This window comes from Festucalex cinctus, chromosome 12 (genome assembly GCF_051991245.1).
Source record: "Festucalex cinctus isolate MCC-2025b chromosome 12, RoL_Fcin_1.0, whole genome shotgun sequence".
NCBI classification, from domain to species: domain Eukaryota; kingdom Metazoa; phylum Chordata; class Actinopteri; order Syngnathiformes; family Syngnathidae; genus Festucalex; species Festucalex cinctus.
Window position 1 is genome coordinate 9,291,072 of NC_135422.1, and position 13,261 is coordinate 9,304,332.

Genomic DNA, 13,261 nt, shown 5'->3' on the forward strand with positions numbered 1-13,261 from the left:
TAAGCAAATCAGCCCCGCAGCCTAGTTAAAAATGAAAATCACACACAGATCGTATCGCCAAATAAGCCTTTTGGTCAACCGCAGTTTTGTTTCACCCCGCTCTCGTATTTCCCCCTCCCTCTTCTTATTATGTGTGTGTGTGCGTGTCACATCCTGACACCTGTGTGTAGGTGTGGACCAGGGCACAGGTGCAGGTGCAACCTCTCGGGGCCTATTTTCGTATTGGGACAGATATTTTTGCATGTGTCTGCATGCAGCAGTGTGGCTTGCTTGATGGAACCGCACTGAGAGGTATGCGGTTGGGACAGCTAGCTGCTCCCCAGCACCTGGCTTTAATTTAATTTGGCACGTTGTCGTGTTGTTATTATTGTGCATGTGTGCGAGCTAATGACCTCCTTAACTAGAATGATCGTAGACCTCTGCCAAGGCCGAACTATAGTGCCAAAGAGAGGTAGGTTTTTCTTCCCCAGCATACCCGTAAGTGCAAGTTTGTTAGCAGAAGCAGAGATGAAAACGGCAAATCCTCGTAAGTGGTGGTTAGCACTGCTCCACTCCATTTCTGCCTCTGGGTGGCGATAATGCTCAAAAGGCAAGTCTAAGTATGTTTTTTTTTTTTTTTTTTTTTTGACAGTGTGTCGGAAAATTCCCAGGAAGAATGTTACAAAATCTATACAGGAAACCCAAGGACGTCTAAAAAATAAAGTGGGGAGTAGTGCCAATGGCGGCCATCTTGAATTGCCACTAGTCTCCATAGCGAAATTGCAACAGTTTGTTGCGTACGGTTGTTCCAATAAGTCATCAGGTATATCTTCGAGTGCCACTCAAAGATTCGGCTGCATCATGTTGTCAGAATTATCAACAATGAAATGAAAGTAAAGCCCATCAAGAAAAAATATGCTGTGAAATGAGATGATATCCTGTGATCCAACGAGGATCTCGATCCCGGTGTATAGCATCTCCACTGATAATTGTGTTTTCAGCGAAAACCGTGGAGAAGTTGTCGTTATTGGCGGCAACGCAGCATGGCTTCCCTCTGGTTTCCGGCACAAGAGGCCACTTTGCGGACAGCTAGACATCTACGAGTAAACCTCTCCATTGCGGGTTCGAGGTTTCACAGATTTATTTATTTATTTATTTTGGAGATATATAAATTATTTTATGGGCTCAGTTCTCCATTTTGTGCCTTTAAATTGGTATTCTATAGCAGTCCCCCATGTTTTCCCACAGATGAAGGTACGGAAGTGCTATTTCTACTATTTCAAAAAATTAAAAAATCTAGCATTTGAACAAGGGTGTGTAGACTTTTTATATCCACTGTAGGTACTGCATGTAGGTAGCAGCAATGAGGAGGGATCCATGAATGTGAGAGCCAAGCATGGGGGGGGGAAAAAACAAGATTAAAAGATTTTGCATGGTAGTCTATGAATACAATGACTCAAATTGTTATTGTGCGTTCTCTTTCTGTTTGCAACGTGAGATGTAAAAAGATCCATAAGCGGGAACCAAGCTCAGTGCGTATATATGTACGTGTGTGTGTTGAGACAGAGCCTATTGTGTGCAGATGGGCCTTTTAATAGGCCAACAGCTGGCCGCAAACTTGTCCCTCCTCTCACTGACCTACTCTGTGTAATCGAAACGCTAACACTGTGCTCTCTTCAGCTCTACTTTCTCCCTTTTGTACCCAGCCACTCGTTCAATTCTACAGAAACAAACAAACAAAAAAAAGTCATTGTGAGACGTTGCGTAGGAAGAGCGAGCTCCAAGCTTGCGTCACACACACACCCTTACCCACACACTTAAATGAACACACATTCTCGCCCACCGCCACCTCGAACGCCGCCGCGCCCTGTGTGCCGCCTAATGCTCGGCAGTGCCCACTCAAACAAACAAGTGAGACACCTTGCAGAGATGTGCGCCCACACACATACGCATCATGCACCGCGTCCTCCTTTCCGTTGTCTTATTTTTCTGACAAGCCCACTATAAGCAATATATTTACACAAGCGTTGACTTCTATAAGTGATTCTTAAACTATAGTACTTGAATGAATCACAGTTTAGTTCTATTTGACTTTTAGGTTAACTACATTATGGTCAGCAAGCAAGCGAGTTACCTTGTTAGCTAGCCGCTAGCTCCCACTAGCGAGCTAGCATGCTTGTGTACTGGTGGAGCAGCAGTGTGCCACACATGGGTCTACTCTACACATTGGACACCACAGTCCAGGTTAACACAAAACATAAGGATTTGGTCACCATTAGATAATATAGAAAAGTGGCCAAAGTCATATAGGATCAACCAAGAACGCGGAGTTTGTTCTCATGGACTTGGCTAATGTGGTTTTTCTAAGAATGTACTTCAGTACGTACTTCCTAAGAACATATAGTGTTCTGTGTCTTTTCTTTGTCTAGTAGAACAGCTGTGTCCTTGTGACGTTTCATCCCCTGGTGTATTTCTGGTGTATTTCCTTAAGCTTATGTGGTGGTATCTCAGTAGCGTTAGCAAGTTACGACAGCAAACATTTATTAGCTGCTAAATTGTCGCTAAGCTGCGGTTGTGTTCCTAATGTGTTACTAGCATAATGCTACAATATGAACGCGTCCTATTAAAGCATTGAAAACTTAAATGATAGATACTGTTTGTGCACCCAAGCAATGTCATAAAAATAGGTAATTTTAAACTTTTGGTGTGGGTGTCAATTAGCCTATTTACAATTTTTTTTTGCAATTTAGCTTAATATGATTATAGCTTGCTGGTTGTAAAACTGACCTCTCATATTGATATTTTATTTATTATTATTTTTTAATTTGTTGGGTGTAAAACTGACCTATCATATTCATAATTGTTTTTTAGAATATTTGTTTACCTCACAAAGTGCTTTACAGTGTTCTCTCGCTATAACACGGTTCACTTTTTGCAGTCTCGCTGTTACGCTGATTTTTTTTTTTAGTAATTTTGCGTGGTTTTTTTGGGGGGGGGTTTTGTACAGTAATGTACCTATTTTATAAAATGTATGAAGGTTTGAACATTGATTATGTTTAAACAAGAGAGAAATGTGAGAAAATGATGAGAAAAGTGTATAAACTGTGTGGTGAGGGTTTTTAGAGCCTTAAAACATTTATAATATAAGTAAAACTAAGCTAGCTACTTTGCGGATTTCATTTATTGCGCGTATTTTTTTTAACCTAACCCCAGCGAAAAACGAGGGATCACTGTAATTCAAAATTTGTTTCACTGAAAATTTGAGAACATGCCTTGGCGGAGGTCCGCGCGCTACGCCGTGCCCTTTCTCTCGTAGCATGCAGGGTTTTTCGCAGCTGCCAGATGTGTTTTGCATCCTCTCCCTCCGCCCCCCTCTGGTTCCTGCATGGGCGCAGGGCCTCTCTATCGGAGCGCCGGGGCTCCAGGAACCGGAGCACAGCAATGCCTCTGTGTTGCCCAGAGAAGCGCAGCCTTGTCTGGGTTGCTGCATCTGCGGCCCTAGGGGGCGAGCTGGGGGAAGAGGGCGAAACCCCGGGATGCGCCTGGTGTGCGCTGGCCTCTTACATTTTGACCTTGTCGTGGACTCAGCCCTGTCGTTGAGTTCCTCAAAAGTGGTATAAAACCATAAACATCAACAAGTCTCAAAGTTCTACAGCGCATTAAGCATTTAAAGCAGGGGTCAATTTTGTGACAGGGCTCAGTCCTGATCCCACACAAATAGCAGAGGTTTATTGTGTGTGAATTAAGTCTAACAAACACCAGATGACGGTATTGCTATGGTAAATCGCTTCCTGTCTTCCCTCTGATTATTGCAATTCAATCCTCAAAAACGCATTTTTTAAGAATAATTTAATAATAATTTAATGATTGCACTAAGTGTTCATTAGCTACAATGTTAGCATGTACCAAAAATAATGATTGAAATACATATATACTACTGGCTCGAGTGAAAACAACAGCCACAGATATGAATAGGACATGCTCCTTTGCTTTTGGAGGTGCTAAGCTAACGTCTATGGCTATGTGTTCCATAACAATGCTAAGTTAACATGGCCGCCACGTCCATACACTGCTTTCAATGGCCAACATGGCCGCCACGTTGACACAAGTTTTGCTCCGCTCTTGTCGACTCCGTTTGTTTATATTTGTCATAATGACAAGAGAGCAGCGCAACCCGGAAATGTGACAAGTCTTTGTCTGTTATTGCTAACTAGCGCTGTGGCAAAATGTGGCTAATTCTGGAACTAACAGATTTTAGTAGTAGTGTATCATAAGCTCGTTGCTTCTCTCCAGAGGGAACACTCATGGGTTAAGGGCGGCGGTGGTGGAGGAAGGCAGCACGTGGCCATAGGGCCCAGTTGGCTTGCTCACTGGGCCGCCGGCTTACTGGCTCACGTCCCGCACTGTGCACCTGGTAGCCAGTGTGCGTCCGCCCATGCTAGCCGACACTGGCAGTGCGTGACACACACACACACAGGAAATGCAGAAATAAGTGCAGCGAGTCGTCACAATTGGCACTTAGCAACAGGAGGGCTCGGGACATGGAGGATGTGGGTTACAGTGGTGATTAGGAGGGCTGCTCTTCACTGGAGTCACAAAATGGCATTTGGCATTAATACATCAAATCTAAATTTGGTCACACTTAGTTTTCAAGGAAGATTCTCCCTGTCTTGCCAAGAAATTAAAATTGTGTACATGACTGTTGCTTCCATATTTCATATCGAGCTATGTGAATTCTGCCTAGCAACAAAGGCCATCCAAGCATGACTTGACTAGGATTTTTGGGGGGAGGAGTTAATCTGCTCATTCTGCCTATTATGAGCATTATTGTAAAGTAACTTTTTTATTGGGGGGGCTTTGATGGACAGAATGGTTGCATGTACCCTATAAATTCTACCTCGCAACAAAAGGCTGTCCACATGCTAGATGTAATTTTAAAATTGTTCATTTTAAAAGTGCAATTAACTCATTCACTCCCAGGACATTTCCGCTGTTTTACTGGATTTTGATTGATTTTGCAAGGTCCATAGCTACCAAACGAAAGATTAAAGTCTCTTCTTTCATCAAGAAAAAAAAAAAGTGTATTTCTAGCTGTTTCCATTTTGCATCAATTAGCATTAGAATATGGGTAAGTTTCATCATTATTCACAAATCTGTTTAAAATAGTGGGGAAAAGAGCTTTTTGGTCTCTTATACGTTTTTGTAATAACTACCATTGCTTCAAGCATTCTCTTCAGTTCAGAGGTTGCATCAAAGCCAAAACGTATAATTGCATCTTTGGGAGCATGGTAATATTTAAAATAGAACGTATTTATACGTTTTTGGGAGTAAATTAGTTAATGACAAATATTTTAATATTTTTACTCAAGTATGAAACTACAAGGTGACAAACTTCTAAAGTTTTTTTCTTGATACTTTAACTCAAGTATTGCTTTCAATCTCACATTTAAAGTACTTGATAGCCCTCATATTTTATTTCCAGTTGGCACAGTGATTCACCGCTCAGCATAGTTTACAGTAAACATATTTTTCTTCTGGTCTTTATCTGCGCCGTCCATCTGCATCTGCCGGCATGCGAGCCACGCCTCGCCACGCTTGCCAGCATGCCGGCAAGCCCTCCGTTACAACACACAAGACAGGAAAGCAGCGTTCGTTGCGCAACCCTCGGCTTTCTCAGGTGCCACACTCATGACACGCGTGTACGCAACGAGGACGTGCGTAGATGGCGTGTTTTCACAAGCTCGCGCCACAGCCTGCGCCTTTTTCATCTGCAACAGATCTCGGCCTGATACCGACTCAGGGGCATGTTTCTCCAAGGAATGCTCATCGCGGTGAATGATGAGGATGATGATGATGCACCAGGAGCAAACGGAGTCAGATGTCTCCAGGCAGCTGCTCCTTAACACCCACACTCTTCCTGCTGCAGATAATGCGTGCATGTGCGTAAACTGAAAGTAAACTACAAATTCATCCTGGCTGATGGTGACGCATTTGGGGTTTTTTTCTGAATGAATCATTGGTTGTGTTAAATTATAAGTTCCCCTTACAGGTGTTCAATGTTAGAAAACAAGTAACCCATTTTTTTTTTTTTATTAAAAACAACCAAATATATCACTGGTTAGTTTTAACTTGTAATAACAGCATTCACCACTAGATGGCAGACATTACACATGGCCCGTCAGCTAGTTGCTGATTTTCACAAGAACCGTTGACAATTTGACGTGCACGATGCCACTAAAATTCGTATCCTCCAAAAACACGGACTTATCCAACATGTTGGCTTGTTTGAGTGTGCTGGCGTGCACCGGCTTCACGCGGATCCTTCAACAAAGCCAATTGAACCGTCATATACCGTTATTGCATCATACAGGTGAGTGAGTCGGCCTGTAGCACAAATATACTGTCATGATATCTTCTTTGTGAAAACATGCACATAATGAAACTTCCTTTTGTCTTTCTTTATGATGCCACTACAGAAGGTGATAGCAGAGGAAACGTGTCATGATGACCATGGAACAGGAAATGTGAGTTATTTGCAACAAAAGGTCAAACCGTCATCACATAAGTGGCAAATTTCTAGCGCAATGCATACATAGATTTGTACCCTACTAAGTATATTGTACTTAAAATTTAAATACAACTTAACTGGTCATGTTAAATGTCCTACATTTAAAGTGGAAGTCAACCTTAAACATTTCTTGACAATAATATGTCACCTCACTAGTCTAAACATGTAATGTTAGATTTGCGAAATGTGAATTATGAAGCAAAATCCAGCCATTTTTTTTATCCATCTCAGGGACCGCCCATTTTGCCACTTGCTGTCGACTGAAGATGACATCAGAGTTGCTCAGGCAACGACCACTCACAGATCACCTGTTTTCTGAATCTGAGCTATGATTGGTTGTTACTTGAGACCTGAGCAACATTGATGTCATCTTCAAATGAGAGCAAGTGGCAAAATGGCCGCCCCATGAGATGGATAAAAGTGGTTGGATTTTGCTGCTTAACTCGTATTCCACTAATGCAATATTAACCAGACTAACATATTTAGACTATAGTGGGGCTGCATAGAACATATTGTCAAAAATGTTTTTTGGTGTTGACTTCATTACCACATAAAACTTTTTAGTCTTACTAATGTTCAAACATTTGTATACAGTAATGAGTTTATTAACAATGCTTCTCCTGTCTGGACCCTATTTGAGTTTTAGAATTTTTTTTAATGTTTTTATTTTTATTTTTTTATAGAAACAAAAGCCATCTCAAGCTCAAAAAACATCCGGTGGAAACTCTGGCCTGACACAGTCAAGTCAGTTGGTGGAAAAGTTTGAGGTGAGAATGTGGCCGTCCTTGAGGTGTCGGTTGCGCATTTCTATTTGTGTGAACGTGTACTTGTGCATTTGCTGTATTCAGATTCTCAGGTTGAAGAATCCATACTGCTCTTTTCAAGTTGCAAAAAAATGCTATCAAGGTAGCGCAGTCGCTGTTTAGTTTGACAGTAACTTTCAGTCAAGTCTGACAAAGAGTTTGTAGGTTATTTTTTGAACAATTTTCACTCATTATACTTTACGTGCCAAACTTGTATCTCAAACATGTACAGTATGTTCAAGTTTGCGCAAGTTTGGCTCATGCCTCGAAAAACTTGTCAGGCTTGTGTCTCAAGGCACCACCACATTCTCATTCAAAAATTTACATTTTGGGGGAGTCTGGGACGGATTAATGGTGTTCCCATTCATTTCAATGGGGAAAGATGATTTGATGGTTTTACGCCACAACACACACGTGTTTCATCATTCAGGACACACAAGGCCACAACACCTCTTTGGTCCTTTGAAATCTTTGATAGACGACAGCAAAATGTTTGTTTTTTGTTTTTTTTGTCATTAGTGTCATTGAAAAGCAGAATTTGGAAGAGCTGGCGTTCTTGTTGTCTTGTTAAAGTGTGGCGATCATGATGCGTCATCATCATCATCATCATGGTGGTGTTTTCTCCTGGGCAGTGATCCACGACTCCGCCTTTTGTCTCCTGCGCCTCCTCCTGTTGATGGAGCTGCTGCGGCCGTCGCGGTGTCGCCACGCCCACGACGGCGTCCTTTGCAAGGTGCTCAAGTCGGCTGTCGATCAAATGGACGACATCAGGAAGACTTTGGAACTACTACAACTCGAGGTCACCAAAATACTGCCACGACTCCTTCTTCTCCTCCTCCTCTTTTCCATAATACTCACCCTTCTCCTCTTCGCATGCTTCCTCCACTTATGTCCTCCTCCCCTCCATAACATTCCCTTCCCTTCTTCATTTCCCCCCTCTTTCTTCTTCTCTACCCATCATCTCATTTTTCCTTCCTTCTCCTCTTTCTACTCACTCTCATACTTGCTCCTCCTCTTTCCTTTTCCTCCTCAGTCCTCCTCTTCATCTTCTCATGTGTCATCCTCTCTCCTTTCCTTTCTATGCCTCCTCTTTTCCATAATACTACTTCTCCTCCTCCTTTTCTCCTTCGTACTGTTCCTCTTTCTCCCCTTCCTACGCTTCCTTCTCATCCATGTCATACCCTTTCCTTCTTCATCTGTCCCCTCTTTCTCCTCCTATTCCTTGTCATCAAGCTTTTCCTCTTCCTTCTACTCCTCCTCCATCAAATTGCTCCTTCTCTTTCTCCTTTCACATTCATCTCTTCATATAGTCCTCATCTTCTCATCCTCTTTCTCCTCCTTTATCTGACATAATATTCATCCTCCTCCTCCTTCTCTCTCTTTCCTCCTCTTGTTACTTTTCCTCTTTCTCCCCCTTCCTACACGTTCTCCTTCTCCGCCCCTCCTTGCCATCCCCCTTTCTTCTCTTCCCTGTTGTCCTGCTGCTCCTTTTCCTTCTCCTCTTCATACTAATCTTTCTCCTCATACTGGTCCTCCGTTTCATCTTCTCCTCCTCCTCCTTCTTCCTCTTCTTTTCCATAATACCCCTTCTTCCCTTCTCCTCCACCTCCCCCTTTTCCTCCCCTTCCATGTCATCCCCTTTCCTCTTTCTTCTTCTCATCTCCTTCTCTTCCCTGTCATCCTGCTTTTTCTCTCCTCTTCCACTTCCTCCTCTTTTTCCTACTACAACTGATCCTCCGCCCCATCCTCCTCCTTTTTGTCATCATAATCCTCCTCTTATTCTCCTCCTCCTCCGTCTCTCCTCTTCATACTTCTCCTCCTTCCCATCCGTCACCCTTCCCCTCCACTTCATCTTCTCCCTCCTCATCCTAATCAATGAAAAGTTTCCAGTCGAATTATTGGCCGTTTGCGTTTCAGCGCGACGAATGGCTTGTTGAGGACTTGTTGGAGGTTCGACTGCAAAGTCTTCCCGTCATCTCGACGACTGCGTCGCACTTCCGCTCATTGAAGGTAAACAATCCCGGACTTGCTGGACGAATCAAACATACACGAGTGCTGTACATGTGTCTAATATTTCCGCAAGACACATTTAGAGCTGCGCACATGGTTTCCGGGCTTCACCAGGGATTATTTGGATTGATAACCGCGCCACTAATATGTCACAATTATAGAAACACCCAAAAGAGTACCAGTAGGTGTTGTATACATAAAGTGTGATTAACTGGACTCCAGGTGGAGAAGTGGAACTGTCACTTGCCTTCGGTGCCGGGTGGCGTGGGTTCGCTTCCCCTCCTGGGAAACCATGTAAGTTTGTGTGAGTGAGAAGAAAAAAAAAAAAAAAGTTTGATTAATTGATTTGATAGAACTGTACAAAAGACACAGTTACTAATATTATTTAGTTTACGTGAGCCAGCCGGCACGGTGGACGAGGGGTTAGCACGTCCGCCTCCCAGTTCTGAGGACTCATGATCGAGTCCAGGCTCCGGCCTTCCTGGGTGGAGTTTGCATGTTCTCCCCGTGCCCGCGTGGGTCTTCTCCGGGTACTCCTCCCACATTCCAAAGACATGCATGGCAGGTTAATCGACGCTCCGAATTGTCCCTAGGTGTGCTTGTGAGTGTGGATGGTTGTTCGTCTCTGTGTGCCCTGCGATTGGCTGGCAAGCAGTCCAGGGTGTCCCCCGCCTACTGCCCAGAGCCAGCTGAGATAGGCGCCAGCACCCCCCGCGACCCTTGTGAGGAATAAGCGGTCAAGAAAATGGATGGATGGATCGATCGATCGATCCAGCTGGACTGATTGTGAAGACCCCGGGAAGATTATATTCATAGGACAACAAAGCTGATATCTGATTGGACAAAAGAATCCTGAATCCACTTACTGAAGCAAAGCAGCCAAGAGAAATGAACAAACTGGAATAAATTCACACAATTGCATGGATTAAAAATAAGAGAATTTAGGTTGTAAATGTAGCTGAGTGTTTGCGAAGGCCACCATGCGGTGACGTTTGTTTGTCCTTGCAGGCCGACGAGTATCTGCCTCAGCTGTACGTGCACACGTTGGCCTTCAGTGTGCATGTGGAGTGGCTCCAAGCAGCCACACAAAGTGTCAGCTTGCCCTCCCAGGCTGCGGGGGCCGTCCGTCTTCACCTGCTGCAGCTGGCCGGACTCGTCAGAACGGCGCTGATCCAGGTGAGGCTGTAGAACGATAGGTCGCCACCGACAGGACAACCTGCGACACCAGACACGTACCTTCGCGTTATCAAGAGTCTTTTAGATAAAAACAGTTGAATGGTCTCCCTTCAATCTCAGAAAAACAATACAGTGGTTGTCAAATAGGACAGAAATGCACTTTTGGACTGGTCACTAGTCAATGTCAGGGCACATATAGACAAGCACTTGACTGGTCGCCAGCTAAGTCGGGACTCATAGTAAAACATTTGAATGACGGCCATCCATGTTGGAGCACTTAAACTATTCACCACTCAAAATGAGGTCACATAAGGACAAACAATCGAGTGGTCGCCAGTCAATATCGGTGCACATAAGGACAAACCATGGTCACGACTTGCCAGTCAGTTTCAAGACACGTAGAGAACAAAATGACCTGCTCCCCAGCCAATGTCAGGATAACATGTTGCAAAAATAACTGAATGGGGTACATAAAGACAAAACATGGACTGGTCGCCCGTCAGTGTCTGAGTGCATATAGACTGGTCGCCAGGCAATGTCAGGGACAGTGTTGCCTTCAAAAAGTAACTAATTGCTTGAGTTTAAAAAGTGATGACTTGATTTTAAAAGTCACTTAACTAAATCCTTGTTTTTAAAGTAACTCAATTAGATTACAAGTTACTTCATTAATTACTTTCAGCGGACGCCAACAACCCCGCTTAACACACAAATCACAACTGATTTTGCTTAAACCTGATTGGAAATGCTTTTTTTAACAGTCATGTTTAAGGATAACATTTGTATTGAAAAACAAAAATAAAAACATCCTTTTTGACTTGACATAAAGCCACTCGCTCACTTCCAAATATCTTCATTCGTCCATTGGCCGCCACTCAGCTGCTGCCGTTTGCGTTGATGTGAACCGACGCGACATCCCGCTTTGTGCTTTTCAGATGGACGCCGTTGTCCCGCCTCCGCCGCCGCGTCCGTCGCTTCCCGCGGTCTCGTCCGCGTTTGACGCCCTGCGCTACTCCGTGGAGGTGTCTCGTAGCTTGAAGGTGTTCTGCGACTGGTCCCAACGGCTCGTGCGCCACCTGCACAAAACGACGTCCTGTCCTCCATGAAGAAGATGAACGCCACCCGGAAGGTCTTCTTTGTCGCCGTGCGTCATCTTACACGCATTCAAACTCTGTTTTTGTTTTGAGGCTCCCACTGTTTTGTGGCAGATGGTAAAAATTACTCAATTTAAATTTCCTGGCCCCTGGTCTCAATCAGTGGTTCGTAAAATACTTCACTTATTTAGCCCATTATAGCAATAAAAAGTTAATATTTTGTCTATAATTAATTTGAAACTTTCATTATTTTTCTCGTACAATAGTACCTTTAAAAACACATTTTGCAACTTGCTGTCGACTGAAAATGACATCGCAAGTACTCAGGTAACCAATCACAGCTCAGCTTGTGAATGTCACATGACCAAACCTAGAAAACAGGTGCACAAGGTGCGCTCCAACTTCAAGTTTTTGCCAACATAAATAAACAAATATATATTATTATAACTATATATTATAAATTCTGGTTGGTCCAAAAGAAACTTCAAAAAAATAGTGTGTCTGTTTTATTTTAATTGGTCTTAATTAATATTTTTAAATGTTTTAACATTTTCTTGTTTTGTATCAAAAATAAATAATTGTTTGAATAATCATGATTTTTATTAGTGTCAAAACAATCATGATTATAATTTTTTCCCACAATCGAGCAGCCCGACCTGTAATCCTGGTGTGCTTTGGCTGCATAAAAGTTGAGAAACACCATACACACGTTTACCACTTCACAACTGTTGGGGGAGCCATCGAGTTAACAAACTTCACAATTCTTCCGTCGTGCTACTTTAAAGTAAACTTATTGCACATCCTCTCGATTTTGTGCTGCAAGAAAAGACGGCTGGGCCTGTGGTGAGCCGCAGACCAAAATAACTGGTACTCTCCCCCCCACACCTCCTCACTCCTCTTGATAAGAACACATGTGCATCCACCCACGCATCAAGTCACATATGCACACATCAGCGACTTTTTTTTTTTTTTTTTTTTTTTTTTTTTGTGAGAATTCATTTAATCAAGGTGGCTCAAACCGGACGTTTGGTTATGTCAAATCCATTAAAGGGGAACTTTGCAATTTGAAAAAAGAAAAAAAAAATCATGTATTAAATGTTAGTATGACATGACAGTAGTGCATAAGTCAAATGATCTGTGTGGGGGCGGGAGAATAATTTTTGCCTCTTATTGGCTTAGTAAAAGTGATTATCAAATCAAATTTTGACAACAGTTTTAACTTCCCCTTTAGCCCTGATATACTGTTCATTTTCATATAACGTAGTAAAGCCTCGACAAAAAATCTTTAATTTTCAACCCTGTCAAATTATGAACTACAAAACTTTTGAAACTGTATTAATAGTCCGTCTGACATTAATAAATGGCCGATCGAGCCTTAATCAATGATCAGACAAAAGATCTCAGGTCTGTTTCAAGGCACCCTCTTTATGACTTGTGCTCTGATATATGATCATCTTTCACTTTTTCTGATACAAGATCATCTTTCATTGTTTCGAGTTTCCCTCGTGACCATTTAAAAACCATCAGATGCATGTTGCACCTTGTGCAGATGTGGTGGAAACATACAGTTCTGTTTCAAACCCCCCTGTGAACACTGTCCCTACCGTACAATAAAAAAAAATATGACTTAGACG

At 42.8% G+C, this 13,261-nt stretch overlaps 1 protein-coding gene across 3 annotated transcripts; it reads left to right on the forward strand.

The window, feature by feature from the left end:
• The first annotated feature begins 109 nt into the window (after positions 1–109).
• On the forward strand, positions 110–12,576 carry LOC144032269 (uncharacterized). 3 transcript variants are annotated; one of them, XM_077540016.1, is made up of 7 exons: positions 110–6,349; positions 6,456–6,503; positions 7,231–7,314; positions 7,983–8,149; positions 9,268–9,360; positions 10,369–10,536; positions 11,469–12,576. In XM_077540016.1, exons 4-7 carry the CDS (start codon positions 8,027–8,029, stop codon positions 11,637–11,639), a joined length of 555 nt encoding a protein of 184 aa, XP_077396142.1. In that variant the 5' UTR covers positions 110–6,349; positions 6,456–6,503; positions 7,231–7,314; positions 7,983–8,026; the 3' UTR covers positions 11,640–12,576. The 3 variants fall into 3 exon arrangements, with proteins under 3 accessions (XP_077396142.1, XP_077396141.1, XP_077396143.1); XM_077540015.1 differs by having other exon boundaries at positions 110–6,503; XM_077540017.1 differs by lacking the exons at positions 110–6,349; positions 6,456–6,503 and adding an exon at positions 6,929–6,967.
• Positions 12,577–13,261: the final 685 nt, after the last annotated feature.